This window comes from Lycorma delicatula, chromosome 8 (assembly GCF_047948215.1).
Source record: "Lycorma delicatula isolate Av1 chromosome 8, ASM4794821v1, whole genome shotgun sequence".
Lineage (NCBI taxonomy): Eukaryota > Metazoa > Arthropoda > Insecta > Hemiptera > Fulgoridae > Lycorma > Lycorma delicatula.
The window spans coordinates 39,778,417-39,799,449 of record NC_134462.1 but is presented as its reverse complement, the minus strand read 5'-3'; the positions used below and the strand labels follow the sequence as shown (position 1 = coordinate 39,799,449).

At 31.1% G+C, this 21,033-nt stretch overlaps 1 protein-coding gene across 1 annotated transcript in view; it reads left to right on the top strand.

Moving 5' to 3' along the window:
- LOC142329213 (frequenin-2-like) overlaps positions 1-21,033 on the top strand; it is a 179,652-nt gene that overhangs the window by 131,218 nt on the left and 27,401 nt on the right. Inside the window, exon 6 of the mRNA XM_075373618.1 lies at positions 18,416-18,504. Within this exon, the coding sequence (XP_075229733.1) occupies positions 18,416-18,504 (89 nt within the window). The remainder of the gene's footprint in view (positions 1-18,415; positions 18,505-21,033) is intronic.

The following is a 21,033-nucleotide window of genomic DNA, read 5'->3' as shown; positions in this document are numbered from 1 at the left end:
TCGGAATAAATAACTGAATAACTAAATATATTAGTTCGTTAGTATATTTATATTCTTCCAGAGCATAAAAAATTTTAAATAATTTATTCAAATGAAGTATAGTACCACAAAAGGTTATGCAAGAAAAATATTAAAAATATAAAAGCTTTACATAAGAACGTAATTAAATGTGTAAAAAAAGAAACGTAGAAACCTTTTAAAATAAAAAAAAAAAAAAAAAAAAAACGCTAAAAGGTTATTAAATATGAAATAAAATGAATTCTATTTCTATTTTTCATCTTTATGAATTTAAAAAAAAATAACAGACAACATTGATTAGATAATGTGACAGACACATCTTAGGCTATACAAATAAAATAACTAATTTATTTATTTAATTAAATAATACGCAGTTATTGTTTATAATTAAAAAATTGATCCTTTTTTAATATATATTTTATAAAAATTTCCATATGCCTAGAATAAATCTTCCTAGCATCATCTAAAAAAAAAAACTTGATTAGACTGAGGAATTCAGATTTGAATTTCTATAATTTCAGGTAATAATTTTTTAGAACACCAATTTGGAAAACCTATTTTTCAATTTGAAAAAACTAAGATGTTATGTGTAATAAAATTCTTGAAATTAAAAAAGATTATCATAAAACTTTTCAAGTTTTTTTAGCGAAAAAACTTTGTAAAATTATATTTTATCGTGATTTATTAATTAAATCTGATTAAAACATTTTTTTTACCGACTTTTTCGAAGAAAAGTACGGTATTACTTTCAGTCACACTGGGGAATTTGGCGGTGAAATTGTATTTTCTATACTTTCTGATGTATGAAAAGTACGAAAATATCATAAACTTATATTTTTCTTTCTTTATATACATATGGGCTTATATATAAAATTTGTGGCTCGAAACGAAAATTACTAAAACTACGAAATCAATTTCATTGAAATTTAGGTATGCTAAAGTATTCTATCCGAAGTTTTGCATGTAATAATTTTTTGAAGATTGGTTGAGTTGTTCTTAAGTTATACTCAATTTAAGTTCGACAACAACATAAACTCAAGTTGAGGTTGAGTGCGTATTTTTCACATGAATTAGCGAGTTGAAATTTGATGCTTGTCTGTAGGGTCTATTCGTTAATCTATAATGAAAAAACTATTATAATGCGTTGTAGTCTGAAAACTATCTTTCAGATAGTGCGTATCTTAAAAATCGTATATTTAAAATGTATGCGAAATAGTGAAGGCCTCGGAAACGAAAAGTCGCATTTCTTGCGTAGAACTGGAAAATAGTTTTGCTTATTATAAAAATTTCATAGACGTTTAATTCGATTTGACTAGTTATTCATCATAATCGGAAAAATAATTCTTTAAATTTTTATTAGTCTAGAAAAATCTTATTAAATTAAAGACCAAATTTTTCGAACCTAATTTCCAATCTATAAGGAATTGTTAGAAAATTATTAAATGAAAAACATGAAATCAAGAATAGAATAACATTTTTTGAATCTTATTTATGGTTTCTAACAGCATATATTGTGGAAATATTATGACAAACGTTTGTGACAAAAAGTATGCGAATAAAAAATTATATAAAAAAATCAATTTAACAAAAAAATTACATTAGAAGGGAAAAAATAAAAAAAAGACAGTAAGACTGAGATTTTTCTATAGAGAGAATCACATGTACGCTCTCTTGAGTACTTTCACAGATATCTTGCAGAATACAAAGTATGTAGTACCAAGCAACTTATCAGTAGGAATCAAGTGACATAATAAACTGAAAATTCTATGCATACAGAATACTTTCAAACTGATGTATATGCTATAGGCTTAGGCTTAAAATAAATAGAAAAGAGAAAACGAATAGATAAGTGTTATGTCGAGAAAATTGATTTTTTGTTGTAAAATAAAAATAAATTATTAAAAAATAATAATTCAGATATACTTCTATCTAAAAAATTCCATTTAGTTTTAATTTTTCAATACGAATAAAGTTTGTGAAATTATCAATATGATAAATAATAATAGTATTTGACCCAGCGAAACGAGGTTCTGCTTTCAATCAACCTTTTAGCATTCATCTGTTTCTTAGCAAGTTTATGACGAGATTCCATGATCTATGCGAAACGATTCTTAGCAAAGTTTCGATTTCAAAATGGCAGTAACTATTACTCTTAGATAAGACGCATCTAAGAAGTGTTGTGGAGTGGATGTTTCCATCGTCATGGTATCAAAACGTAATCCCTCCTCTACATTTCGATTCTTAATGCAAATTTCAACTTCAAAATGGCAATTGCTATTACTCTTACATAGGACGTGTTGTGGAGGGGAATATTATCCATCGCCATGTCAACACGTAGTCTGTCTTCTAGATTTCACTTGCTATTGGTGTTATCCACCATCTCTAGTTTATTTATCCGTGACTACGGATTAGATACTTTACGATATACGTAAATTCCATTTTTAAGCGAAACATTCGTCTCTTAGACAGTTCTCATCCTTTATAAGGCATTGTACTTTTCTCAGTACAAAATTAAATACTTAATCTAACATTACTTTCGGATAAGTTTAATCAACTTTTTCCACTGGACTACCTCATTTAAAAATTCATTAGAAAACATAAAATTCAATGTTTTTATAAAGGAAATAACAGTACTTACGATACTGTTAATAGAGTAATATTATTTTTGATGCTATAAATCACACCATCGCAATTACATAACATCGAACATTTTATCTATTTTATTTTACATCACTTCGTTAATGAAATTGTATTATAAAACCAGATTTATTAATTCAGTACAACATTAAAATCTATAGTTCAAGCAAATTAGTAGATTGTAAATAAATTAGGTAATAAAGTTTCTTTTATCAGAAGTCATTTGATGGTTTGATGCAATTCTGAATATCAGATTCGGGTACCGTATTTTACAATTATACGATCCTTAAAAATTGATAGAATCTTCAAAAAAAATATTGTCAGGATCACAAAAAATAAAATATCCCCCACGGTGATTTGTTTATTACGATAACAGAATAATATTTCTTTATCCAATTTCACAGTTTTCAGTACTTTTTTGGTTTTATAAAAAAAATTATCTAAAAAAAAGAAAAACTAAGTAATTTTGTATGCTAAAATATTTACAAGGCCAAAAATAATATATGCATGTACGTTTTACTGAAGCATATTAAAGAGCAGAATTTTCCTCACCACTGTCTTCGATCAACCAAAAAGCAATAATTTTCACAACCATTTGACACCAGTAATATTTTTCCTTATTTACAATGACTGTTTATTTGCTTATTTACAATGGGCTGCAAGTAATAAACCACAATGTAAATCGTATTAAATAAATCACATGGTGACGGGTTTCTAAAGAACTCTTTAAAAAACGTACATAATATTGATCGACTGAAATACTGATGATTATTTGACGACTGCCATCACAACAAATGTTTACTGGTAATTTTCTTTAGATTATGATATTAATGAATTAAGATGATTATTATTATTACTATTATTATTATTGTGTTATATTATCAGCATAAAATAAATGGTAGAGATATGTAAATAAATATGTTTTAAATCTTTAGCGAAAAAAATTACTAATCATTTGAGCCAATGAAAAAATCAGAATACAAATTTCTTCACGATCAAGCGAGATGATATATCTGTCATGATATTGTAAATTAGTTCACATTCTGATGTAAAAGTTGCCATTTTTACTCGAATAGGTAACAGAAATCAACCTTGTGGTAGTTATATAGCCATCAAAAAGTTGATAATACTTTTCTCTGATTGGTTAAAAAATGTAAGGAGAAATGCCGCTTTCTAACTGGTTCCTGCAGAACCAACTGACCTAAATTATTTCCACAACTGAAACCTGCATAATTTCGTAAAAAATAACTTACACTAATGATTTTTATTCATATCACAATTCATTTATTTACAATCGGTAAATAAAGAAGGAACCATAACTATACAGAATTACAATAATCACTTGATGAGGGGTCTTCAACGAATCCACCTTTATTAAGGGGGACTCGTTGTACATACATACATAAGACAAAAGTTCATGTGTGTAAAATTCATTCCATTAAACTACAGAGGTCCGTAAAACTCTAATAAAAGACAAAAAAAATCAATTATTACAAAACAAAGCAAAAGAAAAACAAAACAGTAACATAATTAGCTTATGAAAGGAAATTAGTCTCTTTATCAAGGCATAGAGAAGATACTCATCATTTAAGGGATGTCGTTCCAGCCCAAGAGTCTCAGAGACTCTCCCAAGTCCATCATGTGAAGGCGTTTGAATCGCGGACATCTTCGCTGTTGTTTAAGAGATTAATTAAGTGCTAGATAGTTCACATGATTACCTAGTTGTTTGTAATGTGAACCGAATCATTTCATTACCTCGCGGACATACAATTCCAGATATTTATAATTTTTTTCGTTGCGTGCAAACCACGGCATCATTGTAATGATTCTCGCCAATTTATTTTGAAAACGTTGTACAATCTCAACGTTGCACTTGTTCGCCGTACCCCATAGCCGTATGCCATACGTTCAATTGGGTTTACGAATGACCTTATTAATTAAAAATTTGATGGACAGCGAAAAATATGAATTCCTTTTTAGTAATCAATAAAGCTTTTTAAATCTAATTTTTAGCTGTTTTCTCTTCTGTTTCACATATCAAGCGACGATCAACGTGGAGCCTGATGTACCGTACTCGGTCAGAGTGCGGGATAAAAACGTAGTTTAGGTTGACTCGGGGGCAGTCATCCCTCCTTAACATAATAATTTTAATTTTTAAATATAGCACAATACGAAGTTTTCAAAGCTATTTAACAAATGTATTGTAAAATAGGTTTATTGTATGCACTATTTATTACGTTTTACAGAAAAAAAAAGAAAATTTTACAGTTGTATACATTAATTTAACTGTTATCAATCATAGTAAAAATTCATTAACCTATTTTATTATTTTTTTAACATTAGATCTATTATTTAATATATATCCGTAAACTGAATATTTATTAATATGAAATATCAAGTCATTAACTGAATTATAAATAACATTGAAAAATTGTAAAATGTAAGTAGTATATAATTTTTAAATAATAACTATGCTTATTTTAAAACAAAATGTTTTCAGAGATTTGGAATAAGCAAATAGTCAGACAGAATATATTTAGCACATGGCTATAGCTATCAGAATAAGAATAATTAACTTTATATACTTATATATGTTTAAAATATATTATTAATTCAATCACTTACCAATTGAAGATGACTTCATTATCAGATAATGTGTTTCACGTTTGAGTTATCATCACCCGTAAAGAAGAACAGGAAATACTAAAAAATAATAATTAAATTACTTTGTAAAATACGAAATTTTATGATTTATTTATTATTAGACACAAAAACATTAAATTATGAACCTTCCCTAATCTTTTTAAGGAATATTAAAATATGAAAGAGATTTATTTTATTTTTAAAACGTAATCTTTACATTTTATGGTACATTCAAAAGAATAAATTATTATAAAACTTTCTTTATTTGGTACTCTTTTCTAAACTCAACTTTTATAAAAGTAAGGTGATCAAATTGTAGAAAGTAATTATTTAGCAGATATGGGAAAAATTTTTAATTTTTTTTTAAGGTGTTCAAATAGATTTTATGTACGGGAAAAAGAAAGAAATCCATTTTAATGCAAAATTTATTTTATAAAACGTGTTAGAAATAGCTTTAAATAGTTGTAATTATTAAACAAAATAATCAGCTCTTAATCTACGAGGGATACCTCTAAACTAAAAACTGCTGAGAAATTTCTTTCCTTAAGGTTGAAAAACCTGTGTCGTTCATGGCCACACTAGTAATGTACACACTGCATTGTTGTCTGTAAGTTGTCGCGTTTTAGTATCTTTAATTACGAGTTAATCATTACTTTACAAAATGAATAGGAAAACGGATGTTGCTGCCGACTGTAAAATACGTGGTCATACTTTTTTTTAGACGATCAAAACGTTAAGCCAGCTGAAATTCGTAGGCAGTTGGTTGCTGTGTACGATGATAATGTAATGAATGAAAGTAACGTAAATGAAAGGTTTAGAAATAACAAAACAAAATTAACGTGCATGATGAGAAACTTCAGGGTGACCCTCGATAATCAACGAGGTTGAAACGCGTCGATGATGAAATCAGAAAAGATCGTCGCTCCACGATTTCTGGCCTGTTCCTGATGTATCAAGAGCTGTTATTGATCGCATTGGTCATGATCATTTAAGCTTCAGAAAGGTTTGTGCACATCGGGTGCCGCACGTCTTAACGGAAAGTCACAAAAAAATCCGAAGGGATCTGCTATGGAATTTTTGATGCGCTACACAGAAAAAGGTGATTCAATTGTTACCGGCGATGAAACAAGGACTTCGTATTACACGCCAGAGAGAAAATGGCAGTCATGTGAATGGCGTCATCCTCAATCACCAACAAAGGTCAAGCCATAGCTATTTGGACGGAAACTGATGGCACAGCCTTTGGGATCAGTTTAACATACTGATGATTGACTTCATGCCATGTGGAACGACTATAAGTGCAGAAACCTACTGCAAAACTCTACATAAGTTACGACGCGCCAAAAATCAGCGACGATGGGGACTGACCGACCCGTCATCCAGCTGCACGATAATGCACGTCCGCATGTTGCGGGTCCGACACGTGATTTACTAATAACATTTGGATGGGAAATTTACGATCACCCACCATATAGCCCAGATTTACCTCCTTCTGATTACCATTTGTTTGGGAAATTGATAGAATTTTTGAGCATAAGCGATTCGCGGGTGGCGATGAACTTTAAAATGCTGTTAATCAGTGGCTAAATGGGCTAGCGGCAGATGAATACGACGAGAGTATGTTGAACCTGGTGTGTCATTACAATAGATGCCTTAATTCATGTGGCGATTATATAGAGAAGTAGTATAAGGTATATAATTTAAATGAAATAAAAAATATTTATAAAGTTTTCAGAATATATTTTTTTACATTGAAACGGTCATTACTTTAGAGGTAACTCTCGTAATAACATTACTTCCCAGGTATTATTTAATAAATATAAGAACACTACACTCATTTAATTTACTGTTTTATATTTTAATTTCTCCGGTTTAGTAACCGGGATCGTTCTGAGAGTTAGGTTCCAGATCCTTTGCTTTGGAACGTTGCGTTTAACAAGTTTCTGAGGTTTAGATTTTCGAGAGTTTTACTGTATAAGCTTCTTTGGATAACTATCTTCTTTTAGTACATCGATACTCACGTGTAAGGTTAGTGATAGAGAGTAAACTATTATTACTAAGAGAGTGAAATATATTAGTAGAATACAGTCAACCAAACTACCAAAATCAAGCTATTAATTCTCAACACTTAGGGACTAAATAACAGGGCGTAAATAATCTGAGATTTATCCCTGACCTCTTACACATCAGTTGACTTGACTATATTCACCTCACTTTTCAGTTTAGGGTTTAAATAATACGGCGTAAATAATATTAGATTTATCTATGGCTTCATACACTTCATTTGACTTGCAAACTATATTACATCATTTAAAATGATTTTCATTTCAGATACGAAACTATTAGTGGTCAATGCAGTACTTGTCTAGGCGTAATTCCTACACCTCAATCCCAATCCTTTATTACTGTTTTTGCAATTAACTTTTTAATATTACAATAATCTTATGTCTGATTTTATTCAGTTTTAGAATTCTATGGAATAGAAACCATCACTGAAAGTCTAAAAGTTATCTAGTCCATACTACTAGAATACTTTTACAAGGCGTATAGTTCTAGGAATGGGTGAGTCTGTTACTAGTAGATTCCTGTACCTGTTCATGAATGGATGTATAATTCATGAAAGAAAAACAATTTTTTTAACAGTAATTTACTGCTCCTATCTGAATAAATAGTTTTCCTACTTTTCCGTCTTCTTACAGATTAGTTTCCTCTTCCTGTAAGGATTTCCTGCAAGAATAGATAACCCTCTCCCATGACCCACTTCATTTTCTTAGCCTTTATTCCTTTTTCCATATTTCAGATTCATCGCGTATAAGTCTGATCTTACAAGCTTCTAATGATGCTACTATGTTCTTGATGGGACCATCTGGAGGTGGACTGTTTATATAAAAGCACGTTACTCTTTTTTTATTTTTTAGTGATTTAATAGGGCGAAGACGAGCCTAAAATAGAATACAATGAAGAGTAATAGATTTTGTAACTCTGATAGATGACCTAAATGGAAAGCAAAGTGAAAATACCAAGTCAATTTATCACAAATTCCCAAGTATAACGACTACTCGACTACTACTGAGTATTGGGTAATACACACACACGCGCGCGCGCGGGCACACCAATTTATATATACTGTATACGTGTATACATATGTAATTGATGGTTGCCATACTTTATTAAGACTATATATATATATATATATATATATATACAGTCATTTATATATATATATATATATATATATATATATATATATATATAAATGACTGTATATACATACATTCCTGTCCTAATTTGTACATATTGTACAACATATGTGTTACATATATTTATTGCCTTAATAAAGTATGGCAACCCTTAAATAACGTTTCAACTGTTAAACATAGAAAATTGAATTTCGGCAATTCTTCACCTACCTCAAAACGATATATTTTTCGGTTGAGATAACCACATCTCGAGCACCATTTCTGAGTTTCTCATGGGGAGTAACTCAAAGACTAAAAAAAAAACATAAAATAAAATAGGGTTGTGACCCATCATTTTTTTAAAGCATTTAAAAAAACAAAGATTTTGAAGTAAAAACGTTCACAGCTAATTTTATACGCGGGGAAAAGTACACCCCAAGTAGTAGTCTCATATAAAAAAAAATGGATCGTTATGAGGTAGAAACATTTTCTGAATTTTATTTTCTTAAGTCTTCGCTGTTGAGGAATTTATAGGCAGGCAATAAAGAAAATATTTTTTTTTATAGTTAATAGAGAAAAGACATGAATATTTAATTTTTAATTATTATTTTGTTAAATATTTAATTTTTATTTCATTGTACCAGTAAGTAATTTTTAAAATAATTTTATATATTTCATTTTCTAAGCATTTTGGCACCGTTGATATTAATACAATTTGTATAAATTAATGTTTCCACTTACCAACTTAGTAAGTGGAAAGATTAATTTATAAAATGTTTTATAAACATAAACTGATGAGAAGGTACCTCCAAAAATTTATTGATTCCAATGAAAAAGATAATCCGAAGAATATCTTCCTTGATTTTACCGCTAATATGAATTCACTGATTTGAAAGATTTTACTAAATAAAAGGCAGTAGAATTTATAACATATTTTATATATATATATATAATAATTGAGGATAACATTCCTTTATTAGTCCTGCTGGTCTTATTAACTTATTTATGAGAAATCTAGCAAGATTTTAAGGCTGAATGCTCCTTCAAACGTTGACTTACTACAGTATGCTAAAAGAGCCATAATGTAACGACCCATTATTCACTTACATTATACTAATATAAATGAAGGAAACAACACTTCAAACAACCATCAACATTTACATACATCTATCTGCTATTTGATACCTACAATGCTTTGACAATGTATCATATCGGATGATAAATACGCGTATTATCAGTACGTGCTGTTACACAACTAATACGAAAATGCAACTGACTGTAACGTTTGATGCTGAAGGGAGTCGCTTAAGTGACAGAATAAATGATCACATAATGTGTATATATATACATACAGCATTGTGCAAAGGTAATTGCTGATTAAATATGTATATCATTTACTAATGAGAGATGAGCAAAGCTTTGTGACGTCATGGGTAGTAGTAAATAAGGGTGCATGTCCCTTTGTTATCTTTTATATAGCCCTTTTTGATATATTAATAAGTAGAATTTTTTAAGATAAATTTCATTCCGTTTTTCGGCTAGACTTATAACAAACATTTTGCTAATAATTTGAATTTATTCAATAATAGTCTGTTTAATTTAATTTGTGATTAAAATTAATAAAAAGAATTTATTTGTTTAATTACAACGTTATAAAACTATTTTTACTGATTTCCTTAAACTTGTTTAATTAAAAAAGTAACTACAATGGATAACTAACATGAATAACCAAATACTTAAAAACAAAAAGGTATTAGGTCTTTTGAAATGTAGTTTAAATTAAATATGTGAAAAATTATGACGGCTGATAAATTTTGAAATGATGTTTTAGTTTTAAATAGAAAATAATAAGAACAAAAGTCTAAGGTAGAGCCATGTAATAAAAATAAGTTGTGCCATTTAAAGGAAACCGGAGTTAGTTTTAGTGATAAAACAAAGTGTTTAGAAAAAAATCTACGGGAAGAAGATTAGAATACATGAAGCGGATAATTGAGAATGTATGGTCTAGTAAATATGCTTAAGTTAAAAGTCTTATTTCCTCAGAACGGAAAGAAATTAAAGAAGCAACAACTACAATGACTGGAAATATAAAATAAATTGTTATTAAATCCAATCCGAGTATTTCAGTAGAAATGTTTAAAAGTTATTGTGATTATTACATAAAACGTAATACTACAGAACAAATGTACTTTCAATTATTAATAATATTATTATTATTTACATATTTAAATGAAATTGTTAAAGTAGTACCCAAAAATTATGAATTCGGACATTTGTTCCCGTTTTCACTTCTTCAATAATTGAAAATAATTAAATAAAAAGAGTTAATAATAATATTATTAATAATAACAATAATAATAATAATTATTATTATTATTAAGCCGACCGCAAACTAACTGGGTGTGATGATTGACCGGAAACTCAGCTTTGCTGAATAGTTTCGGAGAGCCGCCGACAAAGCTGCGAGAGCCATAACTCAGCCAACTCATGGCTAATGTTGGCGGACCGAAGGTCAGCAAACGGCGACTGCTGATATCCACGGTGCATCCCGTCCTGTTATTCGGAGCGAAAGTGTGAGCCCAGGCTTAAAATTCGAAAGAAACTGGAAACGGTTCGCGCAGGTGCAACGCACCGCAGCCTTGCGAGTCGCTTCCGCGTACCGGTCAGTACTGAACCTGCCGTACTGGTGGTCGCCGGTGTGACACCCATTGCTCCTTTGGCAGGGGAGCGCCAGGCGGCCTATAGGAGACTACGGGAAGGCGACGACCGGGAGACCATCGCCAAGGAGGAACGGACATGCACGTTTCTCGCATGGCAAGAGACTTGGAACAAAGGACGATAGACCGGAAGGTTTATTCCTCTGGTCAGACCGTGTACAGAGCGGCGAAATGGAAAGGTGGAGTATTACGTGACCCAGTTTTTAACGGGTTAAGGGTACGTCTGCGCTTATCTCAGACAAAGGGAAAGCGCCGTCCCCCCACTACCTCTATTGCCCCGGTCGACGGGATGATGCCGAGCACACATTTTTCAAATGTGCTCGGTGGGCGGCAGATCGAAGGACACTTAGAGGCGGATCTCGGAGCACTGAGCCCCCACAACGTGGTTGCGATGATGCTCCGTGACCTGAGCAGGTGGGAGAGTGTGGCCCGATTCGTTGGCAGCATTCTCAGGACCAAGAAGGGTGGGTGACCTGAATAGTCGTAAAAATTAAGTAGCGGTCTTCTCAGGCCAGGATAGGAAGAGTCGGCCTGAAGTAATGTGTTAAACGGTTCCGGGTCGAGTCCTGGTAGAAAGGGGGTGGCGGTGGTTTTAGTCGGTAGTCTGCTGATGGCGGTTAGATAATACACCCAGTGGGTGCCCGGACCACTGTGCTTAAATGAATTTCACCTCCCTCCCCGCCAATATTATATATATATATATATATATATATATTATTATTATTATTATTAACTAAAAGAGTTAACATTTCAATTAACAGAACATAATTTGATAAAAAAAATATTTACAAAGCTAGAAATAAATCTCCGTGGCGGAATGGTAGCATTTCAGCTTTCGTCTGGAGATCCCGGGTTCGAATTCCGGTCATTTGACTTGTGACAATTTTTTTCAATCCTCAATTGCTTGTTCTGTTTAATTTTATTGTTCTCAACCATTTAATTTTATTGTTAGCAGTACCTATGTTATGTTACGTTACAGTTTAATTTTTTTTTTTGTGTTCTTTTCAGTTAATTTTCAGATTGTCTGTACTTTGTTATATATTTTTTATTATACTTTTATTGTACTACAATAAGTTTAAACGTTGTGATTTTTGGTATTTGTTTTTTTTTTTTTTAATTTATGTCAAAATAAAATAATTTAATTGATAACAGCCTTAATTTGACGCTTATTTCTGAAATCGAATTTTAACAAATAAATCTCCTTTTTCCTTTTTAGAGCAGTTTTTTGGAAGTTAATTTTTATGTCATATTTTTACTTAAAATTGTATTTTAATAAGAATAAAAATTTAAATTATAATGCCACTTTTCTTTTTGCTCAACTTAATCATCAGTAGCACTTAACTGGTATCGCCGGGTTACCAGTGACCCAAGCAAATATAGTTCTCCTTTCTCTCAACAGAGCCAATTACTGCAGCGTTGTCATTTTATGTATTTTTCTATCCCTTTCTGTTCTATCGTTAGTAACATATCATATATCATTATATATATATCATTAGTAACTGGAAGTCTCGTGTGTCGATGTTTGTGTTATATCGTGACCCAACCATACAGTTTGTGTAACTCACCAGTATTCGTAATTCATTAGTGTGCCTTTTTTGTAATTATTTATTTTACGTTTTAATTGTATAATCATAATGTACCAGTAGTTATTACAGTAAGTTAGTGTTAATTCGTATTCATCTTTGCTAGTACATGTGTCAATTCGTATTTTTAATGTCATTTATAAACTAAAACTAAAAACAGTGGATGAATTTTGAACACACTGGAAGAAACCTTGTCAGACTATTCCGATCCTCCTCCATCTTATCAATCGGACCGCTACACAGACTCAGAAGAGTCTGCCAGTTGTTCAGATGGTATTAGTAATGATGATACAGACATTAATCCTGACTACAATCCATGTGAAGATCAAAAAGATACTAGGTATGATGATAATTTTGAAACTTTTCATGCTGAAGGTGGTGGATTTGTTCCTGTTCGTGAACGCAGGGGGCTCGTAGACCCAGAAAATGTACAAGGGTGAGAGCAAGGTGTAAGCCGCGGCCGTCGCAGTTACATTGAAGAATGTTTTGAAGGTGATGGTGCAACAATCAATTCTAAGATAGGCAGAGAAAGTGCAAATTACTACTACGGCAAAAAATAAATATAAATTTGCCAAAATTAAGATTAAAATAATTGTTGAACATACAACTGAAAAGGAATTAATTACTCGTTATGGCCAAACTGCTAAGGTCTGTCAGTTTGTTGAAACACTAACATATTGGAAATTGAAATATTTTTAGGTTTTGTATATTTAAGTGAAGTATTTAAATCCAACAATGAATATGTTGAATCTTTAATTGCAACTAATGAAACTGTAAGGGATATTTTTCTATGTACCATGACACTAAAACGGATTTTATTCTATTTACTTACAGCCTTTTTTTTGCAATGCAGAAATTCATAAGAAAAAATTAAAAGATGATCAACTTGCACCGATACAATCTTTTTAGCAGATTGATGATTAATAGTAAAGAAAACTGTTCCTGTAGAGAATATCTAACAGTTAACGAGCTGCTTCCGTTCCGAGGGACGTGTAAGTGTTTCGAGTTTACATGAAAAGTTTTCTTTTTTTTTGTCTTCAGTCATTTGACTGGTTTGATGCAGCTCTCCAAGATTCCCTATCTAGTGCTAGTCGTTTCATTTCGGTATACCCCCTACATCCTACATCCCTAACAATTTGTTTTACATGTTCCAAACGTGGCCTGCCAACACAATTTTTTCCTTCTACCTGTCCTTCCAATATTAAAGCGACTATTCCAGGATGCCTTAGTATGTGGCCTATAAGTCTGTCTCTTCTTTTAACTATATTTTTCCAAATGCTTCTTTCTTCATCTATTTGTCGCAATACCTCTTCATTTGTCACTTTATCCACCCATCTGATTTTTAACATTCTCCTATAGCACTACATTTCAAAAGCTTCTAATCTTTTCTTCTCAGATACTCCGATTCTCCAATTTTCACTTCCATATAAAGCGACAGTCCAAACATATACTTTCAAAAATCTTTTCCTGACATTTAAATTAATTTTTGATGTAAACAAATTATATTTCTTACTGAAGGCTCGTTTCGCTTGTGCTATTCGGTATTTTATATCGCTCCTGCTTCGTCCATCTTTAGTAATTCTACTTCCCAAATAACAAAATTCTTCTACCTCCATAATCTTTTCTCCTCCTATTTTCACATTCAGTGGTCATGAAAAGTAAGCCTGCAAAATACTTGTTGAAAGTTATGTGTCTGTGTGATTCTAGAACATGTTAACCACAGAATGCTCATGTATACACAGGAAAAGTCTCCATTCCAAATCAAAAAAAACTGCTGACTCCTAATGCGTCTGTTCTTCATCTTGCAGAACCCATTTTTCAATCTAACCGCAATATAACACCAGATAACTGGATCACATCATGCAGCAAGACGAGGAATTGACATTAAAAGGTCTAACTTATATAGGAAGGATTCGTAGCAACAAAAGGGAAAATAGGCCAACCTTCAAAAAATAAGCGACCGGTTCATTCATCAAATTTCGGTTTCACCAAAGACTAAAATACTCTTTCATGCATTTCAAAAAAAGGGAAGAGTGTATCTTCATTTTCTGCAATGCATAATGATAAATTAGTCAACAAATACGCTGAAAATAAACCTTGAAATAATTGAATTTTACAATATTACTAATCAAGTAGTGATTCATTATATCAGAAATTTGCCAACGATTCTGTCGATATAAGAACAAAAAGGTAGCCCGAAGAAGTGCGGTTTGGAATCATGAACATTGCGGGTGTAAGTGCGTACGTCATAAGAAACGCTGTAGATGAAGAGAAAACTATTGATCGACGACCTTTCTTGATTGAACTCGGAATGAACCAGATCCAACGGCAGTTAACAAGCAAAGAATCTACGTGTGTTAGTATGTTCACATGCGAAGACGCAATCTCAGAAGAAGTACAGCCCCAACTGGTTCCAAAACAATGTTATTTTTGTAGTCATAGCGATAATACGTACTTTACAGTTTGTGTGGAAAATGTAAGAAAGCATTTTGCAAGGCCCACAGAATTGCAACAGTACCTGCACTGACGATGATTATTAGGTAAGGAAAAATCATCAAAAATTACCAAAGATAAATACCCTGTATTCCTTTTATTTTTAACTTTTTCTTTAAATAAACTGATTTAATATAATTAATAACACCAGTGTAAAACATTTTTTACGATAAATAATAATTCAATAACAATAAAAATATTAAAAAAAACCATGAAAAAATATCAGAAGTTAATAATGAAAGTACATTTTATGTACTTTTCATTAAAAAAAAAAAAAAAAAAAAATGTGTATATGTAATGTAATAGGTGTACAAGAAAGTCATGTGATGTCCACATTAGATTTTTTATATATTTCAAACTTTTTTTAATTTACTCAAAAAACTAGAAATTTTATCTAGTTTTTCTAGCAATTTAATAAAGCTTATTTAAACCATACTAAAAAAGAAATTATAAATTTTATAACTACTATATTAAAAAAATAATATCAACTAGTAACTTAAATATATCTGCAGGATATGATCTTTGAAATCATTAAGTCATATTACAATTCAAATTGCGCAATTATTTACACTTACATACATTTAATACTATAACGTTTTACAACTGATAATAATAATTAAAAAAATAACGTTTTTGAACCGTTGGTATTTATAAATTGTTTTAAAATTTATTTTAGTTTGAAATTTTGAATATTAAATATCATGATTTTATATTTAATAATATTAAATATAAATGGATTCCAGGTTTCTCTGGTAATTGGGTTTTAATTAACCGCACATCTCAGGATGTGCGGTTAATGGATGTGCGGATGGTCGACCTGAGACGATACAAGAGTACACTTCAATTACATTCATACATATCATCCTCTGAAGTAATACCTTACAGTAGTCCCGGAGGCTAAACAGAAAAAGAGAGCCTGTAGAAAGTATTTTTAAAGCTTATTTGTTTTATTGTAGATAATGTATACATCTAAAGATTTATGCAAAAGACATATCTTGAAATCATTCAAGATATTTAAATATAATTCATACATATCAGCATTTTAATGCTACCCGATTAAGAAAATAAGATTGACATCGATTTAAACTATTCCGTAATACAATCACTTTAAAATTTCGTTCGTCGTATAAAATTAAAATTAAATATTTTCGGATAAGTAAAAAGTAAAATTAAAATTTTTTCAATAAAAAGATATACATGAAATAATAGATTTTAGGTTAAAAAAATTATTAAGTACAAGCTAAAAAATGAGGAACAAAAGAAAAATTCATCTCATATCTAATAATGATAATGGCTTTGCTAACAGAAAAGCAAGATATGAAAATAAATGCTAAATATATTTTGAAAAATAATGATAGATAACAATACATCTATTCTTCAAATTATTTGTTTATATTATTTTTTTAACACGCACGCACATTTACATTGAATTCATTTTCATAATAGTTTTTTTTATCTTATTGTTGTATATAAGAGTACTTATATACTTTTGATAAATGGAATATAAAAATTACAAAACAACTTATCAGTCATATAATCCATTCACGTTATAGTTAAAGGATATAAGAGTTCACTCGATATGTGATTGATAGTAAAAGAAGCACGTAAAGTTGAAACGTTGGCTGTTCACGTTATTGACTGGCGCAGCGCTCTAAACTATATACTACAATCTCTTCCCGACCAAATATCAATTTATTATTAGAGTAGAGAAACTTTTCCCATTATAGCAAATAAAAAACCAACAACTTAGTAAGAAACTTAATTTTTTACGTCATAGTTCAAGTTTTATATTTAAAACTAAAAATATTACACAGTAATTTTATAGAATATTAAAATGCAAAAGTCTTATATGAAGACAAATCTGAAACCGGAATTCTACAATTATCATCGTAAAATCACTTCCTCCAGTATATTAAGCGCCGTTACTCATTTTACATTTAAATTCTTAAATGCTACTCTAAGTTTGCTGCCACATATATTGTTTTGCATTTTGTATGATACAGGCATTCTTAATTTTATAAACAGCTGCATGGTTCTAGAAATGTAATGTATCTATTAGAAGAAATTAGAACGCCCAACATTGTACTAAAAGTACCTTCCAGTTTGGATTTTGCATAGCCATTCATGAATAGAAATTTTTTAGATTCCCCACTGTTATATTCCTGTCAAAATCATTCAAATTACAAGGAATTCTTCTTTACTTAATCCAAAGGATGGTAGGTAGAATAATTATTACAAAATCTGATGTGGACACCACAAGACTTACTTGTACGCCTAATCTAATAGGCGTACAATAAATATTGTACGCCTATTAAATATTGGATTATAATATTCGATACAACGGTCTTCCGCGCATCCACTGATAGAGGTGGAAGGCACTATCATGCTACTTGGAATTTACTGTAAAACATTTTTTCCCTAAAAAGTTTTATGTTTTTTAATTTAATATCATTAGAAAAACTTTAATTTTATGAGTAACCAGTACATATTAATAAGAGGAGGAAAAAGCTGTGCCAGCTGCAGCCAGGCCCGCTTTGACGGCAAGTGCGAGGCTCTCACCCGCTAAAAAACCTCCCCCTCTAGTCACGCAGAGGACAGACCTAACCCCATGGTATGTACACAGCCCCTGCGCAACCACCTAGGCGCTCTTGTCACCGAATTAGAATAGCCAGAGCGACGTCCCCAGGAGATCATCGACGAACGACGACTCTGAGGAGCCCCGCCGCCCACCTTCTAAGGCTGGCGTTCTTTGGTGGTTGGCTTTCAATTAGCCACAATCTCAGGAATGGTCAACCTGAGTCTGTAAAAGACTACATTTCATTTACATTCATACATATCATCCTAATTTATCTTCTGAAGTAATACCTTACGGTGGTTCCGGAGGCTAAGCAGAAAAAGAGAGAGCAGTAATAACTTACGTATATTCTACTGTTTACATATCTAAATTACAAATGATTATACTGTACTGTTTAAATATTTCCATTACTGAAATAAATAACTCAACAATTTAAATTATAAGATAATAAAATTATATTAGATATGATTAAACTTTTACTAATCGTAGATCAAGTATATATTAAGTTTTCTTAGCAAATCAATTTCTGTGATATATATAAAACGAACAATTTGTATTTTTTTTTTATAGGGGCATTCAGATTATACGACGTAGATAATGATGGATTTATAACAAGAGATGAAATGTATAACATAGTCGACGCTATTTATCAAATGGTGGTAAGTACATAAATATGTTCATATTTTAAATGTATTAGATTATTCAAAAAACAAACCTTAGATAGTGTTCTAAAAAAATATCCATTTTCTAAAAATTCATAAGTTAAAGAATTCTATGAAAAAATAAAATAAAATCTCAAAGATAAATTTCTGTATAAAAAATCATTAATATTCGAAAATATAGAATAAGCTAAATTTTATTGAAAATAGTATAACAAAAAGAATTACTAAACAAACGTTTAAAATTACGAAAATGTATATCTATGTAAGCATTACCACTTTTAAAATCAATTATCAATAGACGAAAATTTAAAATAATTGTAAATATGAACAAAAATACATAACCTTGTGAAATAACAATAAATTAATAAACAAAAAAAATTACGAAGTAATGTAAACAAATATCTACGTGTATTTATGGTATAAAACAAGAAAAATTTCTATTAAATAATATTCAAAGTTTAAGATTAATAAAACTTTTTAAAATTTGTCAGTTTTTAATGTAGACCATGGGTCGTCAATCCGCAGTTCTCCTCAAAGGTTTTGTCTGCCAGTGAACTCAAAAGAATTAGTTTAAATAATTTATGTATATTTTCTTATAAACAAATTTCAAAGAAATTAAAATATAAAAATCTACATATAATTTTTTTTTCATTTTAATCATAACTTATCAAGTTTGTAATAAACTAACAACTGTAGTAATAAACGAAACAGAAATGAATTTGGTGAATAAAAAAGAGTTTAAGAATTTCCTAAACCAAATAAGATACCGCAGTTGTCTTCTCAAATAAAAAGTTTAATACAAAAAAAATTTACAAAATCTTCCGTAAATTAAACGTAGGAAAAAGTGTATACTGAGATATTCCCTTTTGACTTAGGATAATAAAATTTACCTATAGAAGCAAAATAAATATTTGTAAATTATTTAAAAATATTGTTTGCACTTAATTGTGGCCATCGAGCAAGTACAAGTTAGAAATATTGATCTTGGTTGAAAAAAGAGGGTTGAAGAGTCTTGATGATTTAGACAATAGATTGTTTTAAAAAAAATTGTAGTTAATATAATTAGAAGAAACAGGGAAACTCTGTAAAAGAACTCAAGAGTAACTTCCTGCAAAAATAAAAAAATCATTTTAACCGGTGCAGAATCTCTCACTTTTTTTAAATTAAATAATTATTTTATAGGAAAAGTGTAACAAAATTTCGATATCTTCTAACTGTATTAATATTTTTAAAAAGCTGTTTAAGTTTGCTGAATAAATAATTTTCTAATTTCTTTCATTATATTATTTTTTTATCGTTCAAAATATAATTTTTTTTCACTTATTTTGCCTTATAAATGCGTATTATAATTATTATTAAATACCGCTTATTTGGGTGTCTAATATGATGCCAAGCTGCTGTTTAATGGTTGAAAAGCTGTTTAATACTTTGTGTTGAAAAGATGATTTTTCTAGTCAAGAAGGAATATGGGCTTTCTTCTTTGGGTCGCTAAAAAATTTCGTATACTTAACACAATCATACACATGACTATTGTAAGACCAATACCTGACTACTGTTTTACAACCTGGAATTATGACAGAGAGATAACTAATAACTAGGGTCAGGTTGTCCAAGTTAAGTGACTGTCATGATTACATCATCGAGGCCTGTGCTAGAGGGGTGCGACTTACTAAGAGGAATGCGATAAATACATTTCTGAGGATTTATTCATTTCTGCTCTCAGTACAAGAATCATGTACAACTCGTGCTTTCTGTACAAAGCTCTGAATAGTTGCCCATTTCCCGCCTGCCGAAGAGGCGGCAGAGCCTCGCGATGGAACAATAGCAGCTAGAATGTGACATGACTACTAAGGGAAGATTCCTGTACAATTTTATACGGGATGGTATGCCTCGAGTTCGTTTTTATCTGGGTGCCCAGATGCTCACCAACTATGTTAATTTGAACCAATGTCTGTTTCGGTTCCGCCTGGCAGCTGTGCGTCTGCGGGGAGGTCCAGTTAAATGAACACCTGATGTTTGACTGCCCTGCTCTTGGGGGGCCAGAGACCAGGCCACGCTGGAACTTAGTGGTCAAGGGGAAAATCAGCCACTTACCAGCGGCGAGTCAATGTGGCGAGAGCCGCATTGTCGGATCGTGTAGGAGTTCCTTGATGCGGTTGCTATGTTCAACGAACATCAGTAGTTTACTTAAGGGAAAGACTCCTAACGCACTGCTGTGGGAAGCTAACCTTGAGATATATGAGTGACCACCAGCCAATTAGGGCTTCAAGCGCTTTAATATAGTGGACAGGTACTTGCTGGCATTCAGCGACCTAGGTGTGGCAGCGAATTGCTGTCTTGACAAAGTAAATTTTAATTTATGAATGTCATATATAATTTTAGTAATTGACGAGGTGCGCCTACCCATTTTAGTAAATATTTGACAAGTGAGCGGTTGGGACACGTAAGCCTGTGGTGTATGGCACCGCACTTAGTCCGCTCACGCTGGTAGGTAAGCTCTAGGGGCTATTTAGGACACTGGTCGAA